Source organism: Zosterops lateralis, assembly GCF_965231275.1.
Source record: "Zosterops lateralis genome assembly, chromosome: 37".
Lineage (NCBI taxonomy): Eukaryota > Metazoa > Chordata > Aves > Passeriformes > Zosteropidae > Zosterops > Zosterops lateralis.
Window position 1 is genome coordinate 872,630 of NC_139797.1, and position 25,122 is coordinate 897,751.

General features: G+C 54.0%; 2 protein-coding genes across 2 annotated transcripts in view; both read right to left on the reverse strand.

Annotated features, from left to right (window-relative positions):
- Nucleotides 1–25,122, reverse strand: part of LOC310921832 (uncharacterized protein) — a 59,781-nt gene that overhangs the window by 12,635 nt on the left and 22,024 nt on the right. The gene's annotated exons all lie outside the window — the stretch shown is intronic.
- MED25 (mediator complex subunit 25) lies at nt 1,750–24,592 on the reverse strand (the record flags this gene model as incomplete). The annotated part of the gene is made up of 19 exons (XM_083882142.1): nt 1,750–1,945; nt 3,128–3,323; nt 4,071–4,289; nt 4,665–4,724; nt 6,202–6,291; nt 9,008–9,196; nt 11,841–11,948; nt 12,449–12,506; nt 13,101–13,186; nt 14,878–15,012; nt 16,667–16,851; nt 18,173–18,263; nt 18,349–18,479; nt 19,242–19,401; nt 21,097–21,217; nt 21,304–21,402; nt 23,124–23,248; nt 23,343–23,388; nt 24,459–24,592. 19 exons carry the CDS (start codon nt 24,590–24,592, stop codon nt 1,836–1,838), a joined length of 2,343 nt encoding a protein of 780 aa, XP_083738268.1. The 3' UTR covers nt 1,750–1,835.

Consider the following 25,122-nt stretch of genomic DNA (forward strand, 5'->3'; position numbering starts at 1 on the left):
GATGCCTTTGTAATGCAAGAGACACCTCTAGAAGCTAGTAGATACATCTAGAACCCCATAGGGACGTGAAGAACCCAACAGACAACTCTAGAATTCAATAGACACATCTAGACCACCATAGATGCATTTAGAACCTAGTAGACCCCTGTAGAACCCTATAGACTTCTAGAACTTCATAGACACTTCTAGAATCCCATAAATGCCTTTACAGTTCTGTAGAAACCTCTAGAACCCCGTAAGTGCCTTTAGAACCCAGTAGACATCTCTAGAGCCCTGTAGGTTCTAGAATCCCATACCTGCATCTAGAAGCCCACAGACCCCTTTAGAACCCCTCACACACCTGAGAGACCTCCAGCAGAACCTCCTGGGCACCAGGAGAGCCTTCAAGAAATCATCGGAACCTTCTAGACACACCTGGACCCTCATGGAGACCCCGAGGTTGGGGTGTCCTGTTGCCCCACTCTGGTTTTCGGGTCCCCACCCCGACCTCTCTCAGCCCTTGCTTTGATTTGCTCAATAAAACTGAGATTTTGGATCCACAGAGTTGGAAACTGGGATTTGGGATCTGGAAGAGTCTGGAATCGGAGGGTGGGGGTGGACAAATTTGGGATTGGGGTGGAGGTGGGAATTGGGATTAGAGGTGGGGGCTGGGGTGGGGATTTCGTGGGAGATGGACCCTGGATCTGGGAAACATAATCTGGGATCTGTGGGGGGTTCAGGGATTGGGGGGGTATTTGGGATTGGGGGGAGGTATTTGGGATTGGGGGGGTCTGCAGGTGTGACCTCAGGTACCTGCACCAGGTGTGTCCCTCCCAAGCCAGGGACATCCTGGGATCGGTGACTTCAGAGATGCACCAAATCCAGGAGAACTTTGAGTCTATTCCCGTAGGATTCAAAAATTAATGGATGACAAGGATCCCACTCCCCCCACAAATCTCATCTCAAATCCCCCCATAAATCCCAAATATCCTCCTGCATCCCCTGTCCCCATTTTCCACTCCAGATCCCAAACTCTGCCCCTGTCCTGATCCTACATTCCTTCCTGGTTCCTGGAATCCTCCTCCTTATCCCAAAAATCCCCCCAAATCCCTTCTCCCACCCCAAAAACCCCCCCAAATCCCTCCCCCTCACATCCCAAATCTCCCCCTCCTCCCAAACCCTCCAAGACCCCAAAATTCCCAGTTTTTCACCACATGGATCAAGTGCAAAAATTCCTGTTTTATTCAGCAAAGCAAAAAGAGAAAAGGGGAGGGGGGCCAGGGTTGGGGTCTCTGGGGGTGGTTTGGGGGTCCTGGGGGCATGTCCCCAAATTTTGGGGATTATCCCCCATGGGAGTCTCCCCCTCCATTGCTCTGGGGGTCAGCAAATGCCTGATTTGAGGGGGGTCCCTTGGTGTTCTGAGGGTCTTTGGGGGAATTCTGGGGATGTTTTGGGGTCTTGGGGTGTTATTTTGGGGTTTCCAAGGGGGGATCTCCCCAAATTTTGGGGACCCCCCCAATAAGGTTTATCCAGGTCTCTCCCTCCATCACTTGAGGGTCTGCAGACCCCTGATTTGGGGGTTCCCTCTGTGTTTTGGGGGGTTCTGGGCATATTTTAAGGGTTTCTGGAGGTGTTTTGGGGTCTTGGGGGGGTGTTTTGGGGTTAACACCCCCAAATTTTGGGGTCTCCCCTAGATGATGTCCATCAGGATGTCCTCCTGCATCACGCTGGGGGTCTCCAGACCCTTGATTTTGGGTTTCCCTTGGTGTTTTTGGGGTCTTTTGGGATTTTTTGAGGGATATTTTGGGATCTCAGGGGTATTTTGGGGTTCCCAGCCCCGAATTTTGGGGTCCCCCCTAGATGAGGTCCATCAGGATGTCCTCCTCCATCACGCTGGGGGTCTGCACGGGCTGGAGCCCCCCCGGGGGGACGGGGCCCCGAGGGCCGGGGGGCAGCAGCATCTGCCCTGGGGGGGCACAGCGGGGTCAGGGGGGACCCCAAAAACACCCCCAGAGGGGCTGGGGGGTTCCAGGGGCGGTTTTGGGGTCCCAGGGGTTGTTTTTGGGGGGTCCCAGAGGGGTTTTGGGACATCCCATTGGTGGTTTGGGGCATCCCAGGGGTGGTTTTGGGGTCCCAGGGGGTGTTTTGGGGTCCCAGGGGTGGATTTTGGGGTCCCAGGGGTGGATTTTGGGGTCCCAGGGGTGGTTTGGGGCATCCCAGGGGTGTTTTGGGGCATCCCAGGGGTGGTTTTGGGGTCCCAAGGGTGGTTTTGGGGTCCCAGGAGTGGTTTGGGGCATCCCAAGGGTGGTTTTGGGGTCCCAGGGGTTGTTTTGGGGTCCCAGAGGTGTTTTGGGGCATCCCAGGGTTTGTTTTGGGGTCTCATTGGTGGTTTGAGGTCCCAGGGGTGGTTTGGGGCATCCCAGGGGTGGTTTGGGGGGTCCCAGCGGTGGTTTTGGGGTCCCAGGGGTTGTTTTGGGGTCCCAGAGTTGTTTTGGGGCATCCCAGGGGTGTTTTGGGGCATCCTAAGGGTGGTTTTGGGGGTTCCTGGGAGCATTTGGGGGTTCCCAACATAAACTAGGGGGGTCCCAGGGGAGGTTTGGGGGGGTCCCAGCTGCACTTTGGGGTTCTCAGGGTTGTTTTTTGGGGGTTCCAGGATCAGTTTTGGGATTCCCAGGGTGGGTTTGGGGTTCTGGGCTTGGGTTTTGGGGTTCCTGGGGGTGGGTTCTCAGGGGATTTTGGATTCCCAGAAAAATTTGGGGGGGGTTCCCAGGAGTGGGTTCTCAGCTGATTTTGGGGGTCCCAGAGGATTTTTGGGGTTCCTGGGGGTGGGTTCTCTGGGGATTTTGGGTTCCCAGCAGATTTTTGGGGGTCCTAGGGGTGGGCTCTCGGGAGATTTTGGGGCTCCCAGCAGCTTTTGGGGTTCCCAGGAAAATTTGGGGGATTTCCCAGTGTATTTTTGGGGTTCCCAGGGGTGGAGTCTCAGGGGATTTTGGGGCTCCCAGTGGATTTTTGGGGTTCCTAGGGATGGGGTCCCAGTAACTTTTGGGGCTTCCCAGCAGATTTTTGGGGTTCCCAGGGAATGGGGTTCTCAGGGGATTTTTGTGGTTCCCCAGCCGATTTTTGGGACGTTTTTTGGGGGTTCACTCACCTGGGATGGGGGCGCGGGGCCCCCCCAGCTGCCCCGGCCAGGGCTGCCCCGGGGGGGGGTGCAGGAGGGGCAGTTGCCCCCCGCCCGCCCCCAGGGCCTGGTGGGGAGGGGGCAGCAGGGACTGGGCCTGGGGGGGCCCCGGGGGGGGCTGCAGGTGGTGCAGGGGCTGCGCCGGGGGGGGGACCCCGCCCTGGGGCTGGGGGGACACGGGGGGGTCAGGGGGGTACCCCAAAAACTCCCCCAGACCCCTCGGTGTTCTCCTCAAATCAAAACATTCAGTTTTTTCCCCCCTCCCTCAAATTTTTAGAGCCCCCCCAACCCCATATGGCAAATTCTTCCAGGAAAAATTCCCCCTAAAATTCTAAAATTCCCTCTCATCCCCAATTTTTAGACCCCCCCTCCAAAAAAAACTTTGAGCCCCAAATTCCTCCAATAAACCCCTAAAATTCCCCCTCATCCCCAATTTTTAGACCCCTCAAAAAAAAAAAAAAATTAAAAAAAAAATTCCAGCCTCAAATTCTTCCAGAAAAACTCCTAAAATTCCCCCAATTTTTTAGGACTCCCCCTAAAATTTCAGCCCCAAATTTTCTCAAGGAAATGCCCTAAAATTCCCCCAATTTTTAGACCCTCCCCAAAACAAAAAACATTTTTGGGGATCCCCGGATTTTTGGGTGGATTTTGGGGATCCCCTGATTTTTGGGAGTCCCTTTTTGGGTGATCCCCTGATTTTTGGGTGGATTTTGGGGGATCCCCTGATTTTTTTGAGTCTTTTTTTTGGGGATCCCCTGATTTTTGGGAGTCCTTTTTTTGGGTGATCCCCTGATTTTTGGGTGGATTTTGGAGATCCCCTGATTTTTGGGAGTCCCTTTTTTTGGGAGTCCGTTTTTTGGCTGACCCCCATTGTTTTTGGGGTGTATTTTTGGTTTTTTTTGGGGTGACTCACCGGCTGCTGGCTGAGCAGGAGGCTCCTCAGTTGGGGGTTGGCCCCCGGGTTTTGGGGGCGCAGCAGGGACCCCCCCCCGGCCTGGGTGGGCTGGGGGGGTCCAGCCTGGGGGGGTCCAGGATTTTGGGGGGCTTGGGGGGCCTGGGGGGCTGCAGGAGGAGCTGGGGGAGGTTGTGGTTGTTGCTGCTGCTGTTGTTGTTGTTGTGCCCGGAGCTGTAACTGGGGAAAAAGGGGGGAAAAGTTCCCAAAAAATCCCACATGGTAAAAGGATCCCCCACTGAAATGTTTTAGGTTTGTACAAAAAACCCCAAAATTCAGGGGTTTTTTTGGCCCAAAATCAGGCTCCCCTCCAAGACACCCCAAAATCCCCCTCAAACCCAAACAAGATCCCCTTGGAATAATCCAAATCCAACCAGGGTCCCCCCAAAACCCTTTTAAAACCCTTCCCAGATCCCCCAAACCCATTCAGGACCCCCCTGAATCCCCCCAAACCCCCTCCAACTCTTCCCCCTGACCCACCCAGGATTGTCCCACACACCAAACCCCTCAAATATCCCCAAAAACCCCCCAAATCCTCCCCAAGCTCCCCCAGACCAGGCTCTGCTGTCGCTGCTGCTCCTCCATGATCCCGACCTGAGCCAGGCCTGGGCTCACCTGGGTGAGGAAACAGGGAGGGTCAGGGGGGGCTCAAAGGATGATCCCCACAAATCCCACAATTCCACCTCAAATCCCACAAAAACCACCTCAAATGGAAACGTGAGGGGAAAAAGGGAGAGAAACGTGAGGGGGAAAAATGGCGGGAAACGTGAGGGGAGAAAAGGGCGGGAAACGTGAGGGGAGAAAAGGGCGGGAAACGTGAGGGGAGAAAAGGGCGGGAAACGTGAGGGGGGAAAAGGGCGGGAAACGTGAGGGGGGAAAAGGGCGGGAAATGTGAGGGGAGAAAAGGGCGGGAAACGTGAGGGGAGAAAAGGGCGGGAAACGTGAGGGGAGAAAAGGGCGGGAAACGTGAGGGGAGAAAAGGGCGGGAAACGTGAGGGGGGAAAAGGGCGGGAAACGTGAGGGGAGAAAAGGGCGGGAAACGTGAGGGGAGAAAAGGGCGGGAAACGTGAGGGGGAAAAAGGGCGGGAAACGTGAGGGGAGAAAAAGGCGGGAAACGTGAGGGGGGAAAAGGGCGGGAAACGTGAGGGAGAAAAGGGCGGGAAACGTGAGGGGGAAAAAGGGCGGGAAACGTGAGGGGAGAAAGGGCGGGAAACAGGAGGGGAAAAAAGGTGGGAAATGGAAGATAAAAAAGGACAGTAAATAAGCAAAAAGATCAGGAAATTAAAGAAGAGGTACGAAACAGAAGGGGAGAAAAGGGCAGGAAACGTGAGGCGGGAAAATGATAAATATGAGGAGAAAAAGAGCAGGAAACATGAGAAGAAAAGAGCAGGAAAAAGAACTGAAAATATAAGAGGAGAAAGAAAGGAGGAAACTTGAGGGGACAAAAAGGAGAGAGATATGGAAAAACCAATCCAGGGTTTTTCCCACAAAAAACAACCCAAATCCCACAAAACCCACCGCAAATCCCACAAAAAACACCCCAAATCCCACCAAAATCACCCCAAACCCCACAAACCCCTCCCCAAATCCTACAAAAACACCCAAAATCCCACAAACCCCTCCCCAAATCCCACAAAAACACCCAAAATCCCACAAAAAACACCACAAATCCCCTAAAATCACCCCAAATCCCATAAAACCCACCCCAAATCCCAAAAAAAAAAAACCAAACCCAAATCCCACAAAAAACCCCACCTGAAATCCAACAAAACCCACCCCAAATCCCCAAAAAAAAAACCAAACCCAAATCCCATAAAACCCACCCCAGATCCCACAAAATCCCACCCAAGTCCCACCAAAACCACCCCAAATCCCATAAAAAACACCCCAAATCCAACAAAACCCACCCCTAATCCCCAAAAAAAAAACCCAAATCCCATAAAACCCACCCCGGATCCCACAAAATCCCACCCAAGTCCCACCAAATCCACCCCAAATCCCACAAAAAACACCCCAAATTCCATAAAACCCAACCGAAATCCCACAAAAACCACCCCAAATCCCACAAATTCCCCCCAAAATCCCCTTTTACCTGTGGCTGGACCCCCGAGGTGACGGGGAGGGTCCCCGGCTGTTTGGGCAGGAACGGGGGGGCCCCGGGAACGGGGGCTGAGCCCCCCAACTGTGGGGACAGGGAAAATTAGGGGCAGAAGAGACCCCAAAATCCCCCCAAAAAATTAGGTTGGGGTTGTTAAAGACATCCCCAAAAATAATGGGGAGTAAGAATAACCCCCCAAGAAAGAGATAAAGAGATCTGGGGGGAGGAAAAAAAACCAAAAAATGAGGCTGGGGGTATCAAAGACACCCCAAAAAATAATGGGGAGCAGAAATGAGCCCTAAGAAAGGGATGGGAGGCATTTGGGGGGAGAAAAAAAACCCAAAAATGGGGCTGGGGGTATCAAAGACACCCCAAAAAATAATGGGGAGCAGAAATGAGCCCTAAGAAAGGGATGGTAGAATTTGGGGGGAGAAAAAAAAAACAAAAAATGGGGCTGGGGGTGTTAAAGACACCCCAAAAATAATGGGGAGTAAGAATAACCCCCCAAGAAAGAGATAAAGGGATCTGGGGAGAGAAAAAAAAACCCAAAAAATGAGGCTGGGGGTATCAAAAACACCCCAAAAAATAATAGGGAGCAGAAATGAGCCCTAAGAAAGGGATGGGAGGCATTTGGGGGGAGAAAAAAAACCCAAAAATGGGGCTGGGGGTATCAAAGACACCCCAAAAAATAATGGGGAGCAGAAATGAGCCCTAAGAAAGGGATGGTAGAATTTGGGGGGAGAAAAAAAAAACAAAAAATGGGGCTGGGGGCATCAAAGACACCCCAAAAATTAGTTTTGGGGCACTTGGGGTGAGCAAAGACACGCCCCTAAACACCCCATAAAGGGTTGGGGGCATTTGGAGGGAGAAAAAAACCCATAAAATGAGGTTGGGGGTATCAAAGACACCCCAAAAATTATGGGGAGTAAGAATAACCCCCCAAGAAAGAGATAAAGGGATCTGGGGAGAGAAAAAAACCCCAAAAAATGGGGCTGAGGGTATTAAAGACACCCCAAAAAATAATGGGGAGCAGAAATGAGCCCTAAGAAAGGGATGGTAGAATTTGGGGGGAGAAAAAAAAAAAACAAAAAATGGGGCTGGGGGTGTTAAAGACACCCCAAAAATAATGGGGAGTAAGAATAACCCCCCAAGAAAGAGATAAAGGGATCTGGGGAGAGAAAAAAAAACCCAAAAAATGAGGCTGGGGGTATCAAAAACACCCCAAAAAATAATGGGGAGCAGAAATGAGCCCTAAGAAAGGGATGGGAGGGATTTGGGGGAGAAAAAAACCCATAAAATGGGTTGGGGGAATCAAAGACATCCCAAAAATTAGTTTGGAGGCACTTGGGGGGAGCAAAGACACGCCCCTAAACACCCCATAAAGGGTTGGGGGCATTTGGGGGGAGAAAAGACCCCAAAAATGGGGCTGAGGGTATCAAAGACACCCCAAAAAATAATGGGGAGCAGAAATGAGCCCTAAGAAAGGGATGGGAGGGATTTGGGGGGAGAAAAGACCCCAAAAATGGGGCTGGGGGCATCAAAGACACCCCAAAAATAATGGGGAGTAAGAATAACCCCCCAAGAAAGAGATAAAGGGATCTGGGGGGAGAAAAAAAACCCAAAAAATGAGGCTGAGGGTATCAAAGACACCCCAAAAAATAATGGGGAGCAGAAATGAGCCCTAAGAAAGGGATGGGAGGCATTTGGGGGGAGAAAAAAAACCCATAAAATGAGGCTGGGGGTGTCAAAGACACCCCAAAAATAATGGGGAGTAAGAATAACCCCCAAGAAAGAGATAAAGGGATCTGGGGGGAGAAAAAAAACCAAAAAATGGGGCTGGGGGTATCAAAGACACCCCAAAAAATAATGGGGAGCAGAAATGAGCCCTAAGAAAGGGATGGTAGAATTTGGGGGGAGAAAAAAAACCCAAAAATGAGGCTGGGGGTGTTAAAGACACCCCAAAAATAATGGGGAGCAGAAATGAGCCCTAAGAAAGGGATGGTAGAATTTGGGGGGAGAAAAAAAACCCAAAAATGGGGCTGGGGGTGTTAAAGACACCCCAAAAATAATGGGGAGTAAGAATAACCCCCCAAGAAAGAGATAAAGGGATCTGGGGGGAGAAAAAAAAACCCAAAAAATGAGGCTGAGGGTATCAAAGACACCCCAAAAAATAATGAGGAGCAGAAATGAGCCCTATGAACGGGATGGGAGGGATTTGGGGGGAGAAAAAAAACCAAAAAATGGGGCTGGGGGTATCAAAAACACCCCAAAAATTAGTTTGGGGACAATCTGGGGGAGCAAAGACACCCCATAAAGAGTTGGGGGCATTTGGGGGGCAAAAAACACCCCCAAATAGGGATCTGGAAGAAATTTATGTGGATTTTGGGGCATTTCAGGGGAATTTTGGGGCATTTCTGGGATAATTTGGGGCATTTCTGGGATAATTTGGGGCATTTCAGGGATATTTTGGGGCATTTCAAGGATATTTTGGGGCATTTCTGGGGTATTTTGGGATGTTTCAGGGGTATTTTGGGGCATTTCAGGAATATTTTGGGTCGTTTCTGGGGCATTTTGGGTGTTCCTGTGTATTTTTGGCTGTTTCTGGGGTATTTAGGGTGTTTCTGGGGTATTCTGGGGTGTGTCAGGGGTGTTTCTGGAGTGTTTTGGGGTATTTTGGGGCATTTTTGGAGCTTTCCTGGGATATTTTGGGGTGTTTCTGGGGTATTTTGGGGCATTTCTGAGGCATTTTTGGGTATTTTGGGGCATTTCTGGGGTATTTTGGGGCATTTTTGGGCCTCACCCCTCGCTGCTGGTCCATCTTGTGCTGCTGCACCTGCTTGTGGTTGGTGATGACCTGCCGGATGCCGTTGACGAAGCCGCTCTGGTCGTTGGGGATGAGCCCCATGAAGATTTTCTTCTTGGACGAGTAGAGCAGCATCAGCACCCGCACCTCGCACGGGGCCGTGTGCGGGAAGTGCACGCAGCCCGCCTGGGATGGCACGGAAATGTCACCAGAGTGTCCCCAGAGGGTCACCAGGGTGTTCCTAGAGTGTCCCCAGAGTGTCCCCAGAGTGTCACCAGAGTGTCCCCAGAGTGGCACCAGAGTGTCACCAGAGTGTCCCCAGAGTGGCACCAGAGTGGCACCAGAGTGTCACCAGAGTGTCCCCAGAGTGGCACCAGAGTGTCCCCAGAGTGTCACCAGAGTGTCCCCAGAGTGTCACCAGAGTGGCACCAGAGTGGCACCAGAGTGTCCCCAGAGTGGCCCCAGAGTGTCACCAGAGTGTCCCCAGAGTGTCACCAGAGTGGCACCAGAGTGTCACCTGAGTGTCCCCAGAGTGTCCCCAGAGTGTCCCCAGAGTGTCACCAGAGTGGCACCAGAGTGTCACCTGAGTGTCCCCAGAGTGTCCCCAGAGTGTCCCCAGAGTGTCCCCAGAGTGGCACCAGAGTGTCACCAGAGTGTCCCCAGAGTGGCACCAGAGTGTCCCCAGAGTGTTCCCAGAGTGTCACCGGAGTGTCACCAGAGTGTCCCCAGAGTGTCCCCAGAGTGTCACCAGAGTGTCCCCAGCGTGTCCCCAGAGTGTCACCAGAGTGTCCCCAGAGTGTCACCAGAGTGTCCCCAGAGTGGCACCAGAGTGGCACCAGGGTGGCACCAGGGTGGCACCAGAATGTCACCAGAGTGTCCCCAGAGTGTCCCCAGAGTGTCACCAGAGTGTCCCCAGCGTGTCCCCAGAGTGTCACCAGAGTGTCCCCAGAGTGTCCCCAGAGTGTCACCAGAGTGTCCCCAGAGTGGCACCAGAGTGGCACCAGGGTGGCACCAGGGTGGCACCAGAATGTCACCAGAGTGTCCCCAGAGTGTCACCAGAGTGTCACCAGAGTGTCCCCAGAGTGTCACAGGAATGGCACCAGAGTGTCACCAGAGTGTCCCCAGAGTGGCCCCAGAGTGGCACCAGAGTGTCACCAGAGTGTCCCCAGAGTGTCACAGGAATGGCACCAGAGTGTCACCAGAGTGTCCCCAGAGTGGCACCAGAGTGGCACCAGAGTGGCCCCAGAGTGTCACCAGAGTGGCACCAGAGTGGCACCAGAGTGTCACCGTAATGTCACCAGAGTGGCCCCAGAGTGGCCCCAGAGTGTCCCCAGAGTGGCACCAGAGTGTCACAGGAATGGCACCAGAGTGTCCCCAGAGTGGCACCAGAGTGTTCCCAGAGTGGCACCAGAGTGTTCCCAGAGTGTCCCCAGAGTGTCCCCAGAGTGGCACCAGAGTGTCCCCAGAGTGTCCCCAGAGTGTCCCCAGAGTGTCCCCAGAGTGGCACCAGAGTGGCCCCAGAGTGGCCCCAGAGTGTCCCCAGAGTGTCACCAGAGTGTCCCCAGAGTGGCCCCAGAGTGTCACAGGAATGTCACCAGAGTGTCCCCAGAGTGGCACCAGAGTGTCACCAGAGTGTCACCGTAATGTCACCAGAGTGTCCCCAGAGTGGCACCAGAGTGTCACCAGAGTGTCACCGTAATGTCACCAGAGTGTCCCCAGAGTGGCACCAGAGTGGCCCCAGAGTGGCCCCAGAGTGGCACCAGAGTGGCACCAGAGTGGCACCAGAGTGTCCCCAGAGTGTCACCAGAGTGTCACCGTAATGTCACCAGAGTGTCCCCAGAGTGGCACCAGAGTGTCACCAGAGTGTCACCGTAATGTCACCAGAGTGTCCCCAGAGTGGCACCAGAGTGGCCCCAGAGTGGCCCCAGAGTGGCACCAGAGTGGCACCAGAGTGTCACAGGAATGTCACCAGAGTGTCCCCAGAGTGTTCCCAGAGTGTCCCCAGAGTGGCACCAGAGTGTTCCCAGAGTGTCACAGGAATGTCACCAGAGTGTCCCCAGAGTGGCACCAGAGTGTTCCCAGAGTGTCACAGGAATGTCACCAGAGTGTCCCCAGAGTGGCACCAGAACGTCATTGGGTCATTTGGGGTCTCTCCAGGCCATTTTGGAGTCCCTGAGGGTGTTTTGGGGTCCCTGAGAATTATTTGGGGTCTTTGAGGGTGTTTTTGGGGTCTCTCCAAGTGATTTTGGGGTCTCTGGGAACATTTTGGGGGTTTCTCCAGGGGATTTCAGGGTCCCTGTGGGTGTTTTGGGGTCTCTGGGGATGTTTTGGGTTCCCTGGGGATGTTTGGGGTCCCTTTGGATGTTTCAGGGTCTCTCCAGATGATTTTTGGGGTCCCTTTGGATGTTTTGGGGTCCTGAGGGTGGTTTTGGGGTCCATGGGGATGTTTTGGGGTCTCTCCAGGCTATTTTAGAATCCCGGGGGATGTTTTGGCCTCTCTCCAGGTGATTTTTGGGGTCCCTGAGGGTGTTTTTTGGGGTCTCTGGGGATGTTTTCGGGACCCTGAGGGTGATTTTGGGGTCCCTGGGGATGTTTTGGATTCCCTGTTGATGTTTTTGAGGTCCCTGGGGCTGTTCGGGGTCCCTGGGGATGTTTTGGCCTCTCTCCAGGTGATTTTGGGGTCTCTGAGAATCATTTTGGGGTCCCTGGGGATGTTTTGGGGTCCTGAGGGCAGTTTTTGGGGTCCCTCCAGGTGTTTTTTGGGTTCCCTGGGGCTGTTTGGGGTCTCTGGGGCTGTTTTGGGGTCCCTGGGGCAGTTTTGGGTCCTTACAAAGCCGTTCCCCATGATCCTGTAGAGCCCCTTGAGCGACTCCAGGTCCTTGTTGGTGAAATGGAACTGAACCATCCGGGAATTGCGGAAAAGGGGGCCCAGGGTGGTCTGGGGGGGCCAAAAAAAGGGGGTCAGGAACCCCCAAATCCCACAAAACTGCCTCACAAAACCCACAAACCCCTAAATTCCATTAAAAAACACTCCAAATCCCACAAAAAAACACCCAAATCTCACAAAACCACCCAAAATCTCCCCAAACCTCACCCAAATCTCACAAAACCCACCCCAAATCCCACAAAAACCACCCTGAATCCCATAAAAACCACCCCAAAACCCACAAAACCATCCCAAATTCCATAAAATCCACCCCAAATCCCACCAAAACCACCCCAAATTTCACAAAACCCACCCCAAACCCCAAAAAAACACCCCAAATCCCACAAAACCCACCCCAAAACTCACAAAACCCCACTGAAATCCCACAAAACCCACCCCAAATCCCACCAAAAACCACCCCAAATCCCCAAAAAACTCCCTCCCAAAAGCCACAAACCCCCAAATCCCACAAAAACACCCCAAATCCCACAAAAACCACCCCAAAACCCCACCAGGAGCTGCTGTGGGATGAGTTGCATGATCAGCTTTTGGGGCCACTGGTCTGTTTTCCTGAGAAAAAGAGAAAAAAAGGGGATGAACTGAGGGTTCCCCCCATTCCTGCACCCCAAAATTCCACCTCGACCCCAAAAATCAAGTGGGACCCCCCAAAAATCTCCCCAAATCCCCTCAAACTCCATCACAGTCAATTTTTACCCCCAAAAAATGACCCTAAAAACCTCCCAGGACCCCCCAAATTTATCCCAAAGACCCCCATGAGCTCCTCAGGACCCCCAAAACCCCCAAAATCCCCCCAAATCCCCCCAATAATCCCCCAAAATCCCCTCAAACTCCACCACAGTCAATTTTTACCCCTTTTTACCACCCAAAAATGGCCCTAAAAGCCCCCCAGGACCCCCCAAATTTATCCCAAAGACCCCCATGAGCTCCTCAGGACCCCCAAAAACCCCAAAATCCCCCCAAATCCCCCAAAAATCCCCCCCAAATCCCCTCAAACTCCACCACAGTGAATTTTTACCACCAAAAAATGGCCCTAAAAACCCCTCAGGACCCCCCTAATTTATCCCAAAGACCCCCATGAGCTCCTCAGGACCCCCAAAAACCCCAAAATTTCCCCCAAAAATCCCAAAAAACCCCAAAACTCACAGGTTCTCCCCGGCATTGACGTAGACCTGGCAGGGCAGGGACCGGGTCAACTTTGTGCTCGAGTCCACCAAGGCTGGTTTGGGTTTCTGGGGGGGCAAAATTTGGGATTTTGGGGGGTCAGGGAGAGAATTTGGGGGGTCAGAGAGAGGATTTGGGGGGTCAGAGAGAGAATTCAGGGTCCTCATGAGGGATTTTGGGGGGTCAGAGAAAGAATTTGGGGATCAGAGAGAGAATTTGGGGTCCCTAAGGGGATTTTGGGGGCTCAGAGAAAGAATTTGGAGGGTCAGAGAGAGGATTTGGGGTCCCATGAGGGGATTTGGGGGGTCAGAGAGAGGATTAAGGGGGTCAGAGAAAGAATTTGGGGGGTCAGAGAGAGGATTTGGGGTCCCTGAGGGGATTTGGGGGGCCAGAGAGAGAATTTGGGGGGTCAGAGACAGAATTTTGGGTCCCATGAGGGATTTTGGGGGGACGCAAAACAGTTTTGACCCCAAAATTGTTCTTTTTATCCCCCTCAAGGATTATTTGCTGTTCCAGCCCTCCCCAGACCACTCCCAGCACCCCAAAATCCCCCTAAAATCCCCCAAAATCCCCACAATTAATCCCAAAGACCCCCCAGATCTCCAAAATCCCCCCAGGACCCCCCAAACCCCCCCCAAATCCCCCCAGGACCCCCCAAATTCCCCCTCCTCACCTCCTGCCACTCCAGGACCTCCCAAAATCTCCCCAGGACCCCCCAAATCCCCCCAGGACCCCCCAAAATCCCCCTCCTCACTTCCTGTTACTCCAGGACCCCCCAAATTCACCCCAAAATCCCCCCAGGACCTCCTTAATTTATCCCAAACACTCAAAAATCCTCCCAAAATCCCCCCAGGACCCCCCAAATCCCTCCAGACCCCCCTAATTCACCCCAAACAGCCCCCAAATCCCCCCAGGACCCCCCAAAACCCCCCCAGGACCCCCCAAAATCCCCTCCTCACTTCCTGCCACTCCAGGACCCCCCAAAATCCCCCCAGGACCCCCCAAATCCCCCCAAAATCCTCCCAGGAACCCCCAGATCCCCCCAACCCCCCCCCCCGGACCCTCCTAATTCACTCCCAACACCCCAAAATCCCCCCAAATCCCCACAAAATCCCCCCAGGACCCCCCAAATCCCCCCAAATTCCCCCATCTCACCTCCTGCCACTCCAGGACCCCCCAAAATCCCCCTCCTCACCTCCTGCCACTCCAGGACCCCCCAAAATCCCCCCAGGACCCCCCCAAAATCCCCCTCCTCACCTCCTGCCACTCCAGGACCCCCCAAAATCCCCCCAAAATTCCCCCAGGACCCCCCAAACTCACCTCCTGCCACTCCAGGACCCCCCAAAATCCCCCCAGGACCCCCCCAAAATCCCCCTCCTCACCTCCTGCCACTCCAGGACCCCCCCAAAATCCCCCCAGGACCCCCCCAAATCCCCCCCTCCTCACCTCCTGCCACTCCAGGACCCCCCAAAATCCCCCCAGGACCCCCCCAAAATCCCCCTCCTCACCTCCTGCCACTCCAGGACCCCCCAAAATCCCCCCAAAATTCCCCCAGGACCCCCCAAACTCACCTCCTGCCACTCCAGGACCCCCCAAAATCCCCCCAGGACCCCCCCAAAATCCCCCTCCTCACCTCCTGCCACTCCAGGACCCCCCCAAAATCCCCCCAGGACCCCCCCAAATCCCCCCCTCCTCACCTCCTGCCACTCCAGGACCCCCCAAAATCCCCCCAGGACCCCCCCAAAATCCCCCTCCTCACCTCCTGCCACTCCAGGACCCCACTCCAGGCCAGGACTTTGTTCCCCACCGACTGTTGGGGTCCGGCCAAGGGGGGCCCCCCCAGTTGTGGGGCAGCACTTTGGGGGGGGACAGAACTGGGGGGGCCCCCACTGGCCTGGGGGGGGAAAAAAGGGTCTCAGAGGGACCCCCAAAAAAATCCAGACCCCCCAAACCATAGAGAGACCCCTAAAATTTAAGGTTTTGCTATAAAACCTCTCCTTGTTAAATAAAAATAATCCTAAAAATCCCCAAAATGGGTGAAAATTGAGGGGTGGGAGGTTCAAAATGGGGTTAAGTTTTACCTAAATGGGGTTTAATTGACCCGAAATCCTCCCAAAATGGGATTAAAATACCAAAATGGGATTAAAACCTCCCCAAAATGGGGTTAAGTTTCACCGAAATGGGATTTAATTGACCCAAAATGGACTTAAACCCCTTCAAAATGGGATTAAAACCCCAAAAAATGGGATTAAAACCCCAAAAAATGGGATTAAAACCCCAAAAATGGGATTAAAACTGGCCCAAAATGGGATTAAAACCCCAAAATGGGATTAAAACCCCAAAATGGGACTAAAACCTCCCCAAAATGGGATTAAAACCTCCTCAAAATGGGATTTAACCCATAAAACAAGATTTAATTCTCCCAAAATGAGATTTAAACCCCCCAAAACGAGATTAAAACCCCAAAAATGGAATTAAAACCTCCCAGAACGAGATTTAACTCCCCCCCAAAACACATTTAATCCCTCCAAAAATCAGATTTAACCCATAAAATGAAACCTAAAACCCCCAAAATTCACATCCCACCCCCCAAATAAAGACAAAAAAAAGGGCTTTTGGAGCCCCCCGACTCACCACGGGGCATTTAACGCTCCAAAAATGGGATTTAACCCCTCCAAAATCACATTTAACCCCCCAAAATGGGATTTAACCCTCCTAAAATGGGATCTGACCCCACAAAATGTGATTTAACCCCCCCAAAATCAGATTTAACCCCCCAAAATGAGATTTAATCCCCCCAAAATGGGATTTAACCCTCCCAAAATGGGCTCTGACCCCACAAAATGTGATTTAACCCTCCCAAAATCAGATTTAACCCCCTTAAAATGGAATTAAAACCTCCCAAAATGGGCTCTGAACCCAAAAATCAGATTTAACCCCCCCAAAATCCCATTTAACCCCCCAAAATCCACATCCCACCCCCCAAATAAACCCCCCAAAGATGTTTTGGAGCCCCCTGACTCACCATGGAGCATTTAACACTCCAAAAATGGGATTTAACCCCCCCCCAAATCACATTTAACCCTCCCAAAATAGGCTCTGACCCCAAAAATCAGATTTAACCCTCCCAAAATGAGATTTAATTCCCCCCAAAAATCACATTTTACCCCCCCAAAATGGGATTTAACCCTCTCAAAATCACATTTGACCCTCCCAAAATCACATTTAACCCCCCCAAAAATGAGATTTAACCCCCCCAAAATGAGATTTAACCCTCCTAAAATCAGATTTAACCCTCCCAATATGGGATTTAACCCCCCAAAATCCCATTTAACCCCCCAAAATCCACATCCCACCCCCCAAATAAAGACAAAAAAAGGGGTTTTGGAGCCCCCCACTCACCAGTGGGGCGGGGCCGGGCTGGGGGGCTCCGGGCCCGGGGGTGGGGGGCATTTAACCCTCCAAAAATGGGATTTTAAGCCCCCCAAAATCCCATTTAACCCCCCCAAATCCCCATCCCACCCCCCAAACAAAGCCCCCCCACTCACCAGTGGGGCGGGGCCGGGCTGGGGGGCTCCGGGCCCGGGGGTGGGGGGCAGCAGCCCCGCGCTGGGGGGGGCTCCGGGCTGGCCCTGGGGGGGCAGTTTGGGGGGCAGGGGGGCCATGGGGCCGGGGGGGAGGGGCTGGGGAGGGGTCTGGCTGAAGGGGGGCTGCAGGGGGGGCAGGGACGGGACTGGGGAGGGGGGAGATAAAATAAAAGGGGAGGGGGTCAGTACCCCAAAATCAGTTTAAATTCATCCCTAATTTCACTTTATGTTTATTAGAATATTTCCCATGTGGTGGGACCCCTCCCCAAATGGGATTGGGACCCCCCCCAGAAAACCCTAAATGAGGTTGGGACCCCCCAAAATGAGGTTCGGACCCTCTGAAAAAACCCCAGTGGGGTTGAGACCCCCCTCAAATGAGGTTGGGACCCTCCCAGAAAACCCCAGTTGGGTTGGGACCCCCCTAAATCCTCCCCAATACCCCCAATGGGGCTGAGACCCCCCTCAAATGGGACTGGGACCCCCCAAAAAAACCTAAATGAGGTTGGGACCCCCCAATATCCCCCCCAATATCTGGAATGGGGCTGACACCCCCAAAATGAGGTTGGGACCCCCCCCCCAAATCCTCCCCAATACCCACAATGGGGCTGAGACCCCCCTCAAATGGGGCTTGGACCCCCCAAAATGGGGCTGAGACCCCCCTCAAATGGGGCTTGGACCCCCCAAAATGGGGCTGAGACCCCTCTCAAATGGGACTGGGATCCCCCAAAATCCCTAAATGAGGTTGGGACCCCCCAAAATCCACCCCAATATCCATAATGAGGCTGAGACCCCCCTCAAATGGGGCTTGGACCCCCCCAGAAAAACCCTAAATGAGGTTGGGACCCCCCAAAATCCTCCCCAATATCTGGAATGGGGCTGAGACCCTCCTCAAATGGGGCTTGGACCCCCCCCAAATCCTCCCCAATACCCCCAATGGGGCTGAGACCCCCCTCAAATGGGGCTTGGACCCCCCAAAATGGGGCTGAGACCCCCCCAAAATGAGGTTGGGACCCCTCAAAATCCACCCCAATGGGGCTGAGACCCTCCTCAAATGGGGTTGGAACCACCCAAAATTCCCTTAAATGAGGTTGGGACCCCTGAAAATCCACCCCAATGGGGCTGAGACCCCCCTCAAGTGGGGCTGGGACCCCCCAAAATCCTCCCCAATATCTGCAATGGGGCTGAGACCCCCCTCAAATGAGGTTGGGACCCCCCCAAAACCCACCTCAATATCTGGAATGGGATTGAGACCCCCCAAAATGAGGTTGGGACCCCCCAAAATCCCTCCCTCCCAATTCGGGACCCCCAAAATCCCCCCCCAAATCCCCCCTCTTGCAATACCCATAACCGCCTCTAGGTGGCAGCACTTCTCCCTCCTCCCTGCGCCCCCTCCCCAAATTTTGGGGGTCCTTTTCCCATATTTTGGGGGTCCTGAGGGTGGGAAAAGGGGGTCCCCAAAAAACTCACATCGCCCCGCGAGGCTTTTCTGGTTCTTGGCGGCCTCCACGGCCGATTGTGCCGCGGCCTGGGCTGCGTTCAGAGCCCCCGGGGGCGGCACCTTGGGGAGGGTCCGGGGGGGTGTCACAGAGGGTTTGGGGACCCCCTGAACCCCCCAAAAAATCCCAAAAAAATCAGTGGGTTACCTGGTAAGGTTGAGGTCCGGGTGGAGGCGGCTGTGGAGGGGCGGGGGGCAGTTGGGGGGCGCTGGGGGGCAGCTGGGGGGGAGCCACGGTGGGTTTGGGGGGGAGCGAGGAGGAGCCGCTGGTGCTGCCTGCTGGGGGGGGGGACACAGAGGGGGTGATGGGGACACCCCCGGTACCCCCAGAGTCCCCAAATTGTCACAGGGGGGGCCTGAGAATGTCCCCAAAATGTTCTGTGTCCCTATAGGGTCCCCAATTCCCCCCAATTCTCCCCAATTCCCCAAAATGTCCCCCACTGTCCCCAAACCTCCCAATGTCCCCAACTCCCCACAGTGTCCCCAATGTCATACGATGTCCTCAATGTCACACAATGTCTGCAATGTCCCCGTTGTCCCCAACCCCTCCAGTGTCCCCAAGCTCAAGCATTCCCAATGTCCCCAATGTCCCCACTGTCCCCATTCTCCCCAATGTCCCAAATTCCCCCAGTGTCCCCAGTCCCCCCAGTGTCCCCAATCCCCCCAATTCTCCCCAATGTCCCAAATGTCCCCACTGTCCCCAATCACCCCAATGTCCCCCAATTCCCCCCAATGTCCCCAATCCCCCATTGTCCCCAATCCCCTCATTGTCCCCACTGTCCCCAATTCCCCCAATGCCCTCAATCCCCCCAATGTCCCCAATGTCCTCAATCCCCTCCAGTGTCCCCATTCCCCCCATTGTCCCCGTTGTCCCCCCATACCTGGCAGTGCCACCCCCCTGACCAGCACCATGCGTCGGGGGTCCTGCCCCCTCCATGTCCCCACTGTCCCCAAAGCCCCCCAATGTCCCCAATCCCCCCATTGTCCCCATTGTCCCCAGTGTCCCCAAATCCCCCCAATGTCCCCAGTGTCCCCCCATACCTGGCAGTGCCACTCCCCTGACCAGCACCATGTGTCGGGGGTCCTGCCCGCACTCTTTGCCCTGGGGGGGCTCCAGGGCCCCGGGGGGGGCTCCTTTCTCGAACAGAGCCCGAAGAGCCGGCAGCTTCCGGGGGGCCACCACCGAGAAATGGATCCCTCGCTGGGAGAGACACCCCAAAACCATCAGTGACACCCCAATGTCACCAGTGACACCCCAATGTCACCCCTGAGACCCCAAAATAACCCCAAGGAACCTCCCCAAACTTGAGCCCTCCCTGGCTGAAAAATCCCCGCGGTTCCCAGGGGTCAGTGTGGAGAATGGAACCCGAAATTAGGGAATAGAACTCCCAAAAATCTCCACTGAGACCCCAAAATCACCACTGAGACCCCAAAATCCCCCCCCGGGGAACTCCCCAGATCTGACCCATCCCTGGATGAAAAATCCCTGGGAGTCAGTGCTGAGAATGGAACCCGAAATTAGGGAATAGAACTCCCAAAAATCTCCACTGAGACCCTGAAATCACCACTGAGACCCCAAAACCCCCTGGGGAAGCCCCCAAACCCAACCCCTCCCTGGCTGAAAAATCCCTGCAGTTCCCAGGTGTCAACGTGGAGAATGGACCCCAAAATTAGGGAAGGGAACACCCCAAAATCACCAGTGAGACCCCAAAGTCACCAGTGAGACCCCAAACCCCCCCCAAAATCCCTCCCACCTCAGCAATTCTCTGCACCAGAGTCTCACTGCTCTACCCTGAGTCCTTTTGGTGAGAACCCCATTTCCCCCCCATAAACCCCTCAATTTTTCCAGCTCCTCAGGGGGGTTCCAGCCCCCCAAAAACCCCCCCAAAAAATCCCAAAAAAATCCCCAAATCTCACCTCAGCAATCCTCTGCACCAGACTCTTGGTGCTGTACCCTGAATTCTTCATATTGGACCCCCAAAAGCCCCCCAAATCCCCCAGTCCCTCCAGCCCTCGGAGGAGTTTCCAGCCCCTCAAAAAACCCCAAAAAAACCCTAAAAAAAACCCTTAAAAAACCCTAAAAAATCCCAAAAAAATCCAAAAAAATCCCCAAATCTCACCTCAGCAATCCTCTGCCCCAGGCTTTCAATGCTGCACCCTGAATTCTTCATGTGGGACCCCCAAAACCCCCCCAAAATCCTCAGTCCCTCCAGTCCTTGGGGGGGTTTCCAGCCCCCCCAAAAAAACCCCCAAAAAACCCCCAAAAAATCCCAAAAAAATCCCAAAAAATCCCAAAAAAATCCCCAAATCTCACCTCAGCAATCCTCTGCACCAGGCTTTCAGTGCTGTACCCTGAATTCTCCATGTGGGACCCCCAAAACCCCCCCAAAATCCTCAGTCCCTCCAGTCCTTGGGGGGGTTTCCAGCCCCCCAAAAAAAACCCCCAAAAAACCCCAAAAAAATCCCAAAAAAAATCCCAAAAAAATCCCAAGAAAATCCCCAAATCTCACCTCAGCAATCCTCTGCACCAGGCTCTCAGTGCTGTACCCCAAATTTTTCATATTGGACCCCCAAAACCCCCCCAAAACCCCCAGTCCCTCCAGCCCTCGGAGGAGTTTCCAGCCCCCTAAAAAACCCCAAAAAAAACCCCAAAAATTCCAAAAAAATCCCCAAATCTCACCTCAGCAATCCTCTGCACCAGACTCTTGGTGCTGTACCCTGAATTCTTCATGTGGGACCCCCAAAACCCCCCCAAAATCCTCAGTCCCTCCAGTACTTGGGGGGGTTTCCAGCCCCCCCAAAAAAACCCCCCCAAAAAACCCAAAAAAATCCCAAAAAACCCCTAAAAAATCCCCAAAAAACCCCAAAAAATCCCCAAAAAACCCCCAAATGTCACCTCAGCAATCCTCTGCACCAGGCTCTCGGTGCTGTACCCAGAATAAGTCGTGCTCTCCACGGCAGGCAGCAAATAAGGGGGCGAGTTACAAATCAACACACAAACTTTGTGGGTCTGTCCTCTGCAAAAATCCGGGCACGGAGGGGTTAAAAAAACCCCCAAAAAAATCCTAAAAACGCTTTTAGGAGGTGAAAAAAATCTACTCACATTTGTTCTCTCATCTTTTTGAAGTCGTCAAAGAGCTGCAGGGCCGTGCTGAGCCCCTCGGCGATCAGGCTGCAGCTCTCGCCGCCTCCTCCTACAAATCTTTGATTTTTTGGGGGGTTTTTTGGGGGTTTTTAAGGGGTGGGGGAGTCAGTCAGACCCTCAGATCCCACCTTGATGTTCTCTCATCCTTCTTTCCCCAAAAAAATCCGGTTTTGTTGTGATATTCTCACCCTGAGTTTTGATTTTTGATGAATTTTGGGAATTGACGCCCCCCAAAATTTATCCCAAAATTTATCCCAAAATTTACCCCAAAATTTATCCCAAAATTTACCCCAAAGTTTAACCCCCCCCCCCCAAAAAAAAATTTGCCCCATTACCCCAAATTTTCACCCTCCTACTTCACATTTTGGCCCCAAACTTCAAAATTTTTGCCTCGTGCCCCAAGATTTTGTCCCTGCACCCCAAATTTCCACCCCCACACCCCCAAAATTCCCCCAAATCCCTCCAAATTCCCCCAAATTTCCACCCAATACCCCAATTTCTCACTCCAACACCCCAAATCCCCCCAAATCCCCCTCAAATCCCTCCCAAAATCCCCCAATTCCCCCAAATTTCCCCAAAATCCCCTCAAACTCCCCTAAATTCCCCCAAATTTCCCCCAAACCCCGTCAAATCCCCCCAAATCCCCCCCAATTCCTCCCAAATTCACCCAATTTCCCCTGAATCCCCCAAATCCCCCCAAATTTCCCCCAAACTTCCACCCAATACCCCAATTTTTTTCCTTCCCACCCCAAATCCTCCCAAAATCCCCCAAATTTTGACCCTCATACCCCAAATCTCCTCCCAATACCCCAAATTTCCACCCCTAGACCCCAAAAATTTTGCCTCACACCCCAAATTTCCACCCCAAAACTCCAAATTCCCCCCAAATCCCCCAAATTTCCCCCAAATGCCCCCGAATTTCCACCCCAGTACCCCAAATTTTTCGCTCCCACCCCAAATCTCCACCCCAGCACTCCAAATTCCCCCAAATTTCCACCCCAATACCCCAAATCCCCCAAGTTTCTTCCAAATTCTTCCGAATTTCCCCCAAATTCCCCCCAAATTTCCCCAAACTTCACCCTCAAACCCCAAATTTCCACCCCATACCCCAAATTTTTTCCCTCCCACCCCAAATTTCCCCCAAATTTCCACCCCAATACCCCAAATTCCCACCTCCACAACCCAAATCCCCCCAAATTCCCTCAAATTTCCCCAATTTCCCCCAAATTTTCCCCAAATTACCCCCAAATCCCCCTCAAATTCCCCCCCAACCCCCCCAAAATCCCCCAAATTTCCCCCAAATTTCCACCCCAATACCTCAAATCTCCCCCAATCCCCCCCAATTCCTCCCAAATTCCCCCAATTTCCCCCAAATTTCCCCAATTTCCCCCAAATTTTCCCCAAATTACCCCCAAATCCCCCTCAAATTCCCCCCCAACCCCCCCAAAATCCCCCAAATTTCCCCCAAATTTCCACCCCAATACCTCAAATCTCCCCCAATCCCCCCCAATTCCTCCCAAATTCCCCCAATTTCCCCTGAATCCCCCGAAATTCCCCTAAATTCCCCCAAATTTCCTCCAAAATCCCCCCAAATTTCCACCCCAATACCCCAAAATCCCCCGAATTTCCCCCAAATTTCGACTCTCACACCCCAAATTCCCCTGAAATTTCCCCCAAATTTCAACCCTCATACCCCAAATTTTTTCCCTGACACCCCAAACCCCCCAAATCCCCCCCAAACCCCCAAAACCCCCCAAATCTCCCATTTTCCCCCTCACTGGATGCTGTCCAGCCAGGTGAGGAACTCGTAGGCGCTGCTGGTTGGGGCGTGGCACTGCACGTACGACTCCGGGGCGCAATCCACCGTGTTGAAAACCACCAGGCTGTACTGGGTACCCCCAAACTGGGGCCACCAGGGGGTCAGGGCCACCCCAAAACCCCCCTCGAGGTGAGGGGAGACCGCCCAGAGCCACCCAGAGCCCCCAGACCCAACTCACGTCACCACCGAAGTCGGTCTCGGCCGGGGGACCCCCGTTGAAGTATCTGGAGGGGAGGGAGAAGGAGGTTTTTGGGGGTTTTGGGGGGGCTTTGAGGGGTTTGGGGGGTCTTTGAGGGGTTTTGGGGTGACTTTGAGAGGTTTTGGGGTGACTTTGAGGGTTTTGGGGGGTCCTGAAGGGTTTGGGGAGTTACTGAGGGGGTTTGGGGGGATCTTGGGGGGTCTTGAAGGGTTTGGGAGGGTCTGAAGAGTTTTTTGGGGAGTCCTGAGGGGTCTTGAGGAGTTTTGGGGGGACTTTGAGGAGTTTTGGGAGGGTCCTGAAGGGTTTTTGGGGAGTTATTGAGGGGGTTTGGGGAAGTTTTTGAGGGGTTTTGGGGGTCTTAAGGGGTTTTTGGGGGGTCTTGAGGGGTTTTGGGGGCGTGTTAAGGGACTTTGGGGGGATATTGATGGGTTTTGGGGGGGGTTTGAGGGGTTTAGGGGGTCTTGAGGGGTTTGGGGGGGACTTTAGGGGGTTTTGGGGGGGTGTTAAGGGACTTTGGGGGGATATTGATGGGTTTCGGGGGGGTCCTGAAGGGTTTGGGGGGTTATTGAGGGGGTTTGGGGGGATCTTGGGGGGTCTTGAAGGGTTTGGGAAGGTCTGAAGCGTTTTTGGGCGGGTCCTGAGGGGCCTTGAGGGGTTTTAGAGGGGACTTTGAGGGTTTTTGGGAGGGTCTTGAGGGGTTTTGGGGGTCCTGAGGGGTTTTTGGGGGGATCTTGGGGGGTCTTGAAGGGTTTGGGGTGGGCTTGAGGGGGTTTGGGAGAATCTGAAGGGTTTTTGGGGGGGTCTGAAAGGGTTAGGGGGGTTGTTGAAGGGGTTTGGGGGTCCTGAAGGGGTTTTGGGGGGTCTGAAGGGTTTTGAGGGGTCCTGAAGGGTCTTGAGGGGGTCTTGAGTGGTTTTGGGAGGGTCTTTGAGGGATTTGGGGGGTCTCAGCGAGGTTTGGGGGGTCTGAGGGGGTTTGGGGGGGTCTGGAGAGAATTTGGGGGGAAGATCCCGAGTATTTTTGGTGGGATTCCGGGGATTTTGGGGGGGTCCCGCGGGGATTTTTGGGGTATTTTTGGGGGGTCCCGGGGGTCTCACTCGATGGCGGGCAGCAGGTAATGTTTCCGCAGGGACTCGAAGTAGGGCCCGAGGTTGGCGGTGCCCTCGATGACGAACACCACGTCGGCCACCATGGCGGGGGGCGCGGGCGGCTCCAGCGCCGGCACCACCATCGCCCCTCGGGGGGCTCCGGGGGCTCCGGGGCGGCTGCGGGGACACAGCGCCGTCACCCCCGCGCCCCGTTCCCGCCCACACCGCGAGTTCACCCCTGGGTTTCCCTCAGATTTTCAATTTCCCCCCTCAGAAACCCCCAAATTCCTCCTCAGGACGCCCCAAAACCCCCCCGGGACCCTCCCCCCGCCGGTACCGGCCGCAGCTCCCGCCGGACCGGAAGTGCCGCTGGCTCGCCGGAAGTGCTTCCCTTCGCGTCCGCTCTCCTCCTCATGTGACCACCCAGCTGCGCCTGCGCGTCAAAGGGCGGGAAACTCGCGTTGCCGCGGCAACGGCCAGAGAGAGCCAATCAGCGGCGAGGAGCGCGGGCCACGCCCCCTCCCGCCTCGGCTGTTGCCGCGGCAACCGCTCCTCAAACAATGGCATCGCAAGAGAAAGCCACGCCCCCAGCAGCCGTTGCCGGACCAATCGCGTCGAAAGAGAAAGCCACGCCCCCAGCAGCCGTTGCCGGGGCAACAACTCCTCAACCAAT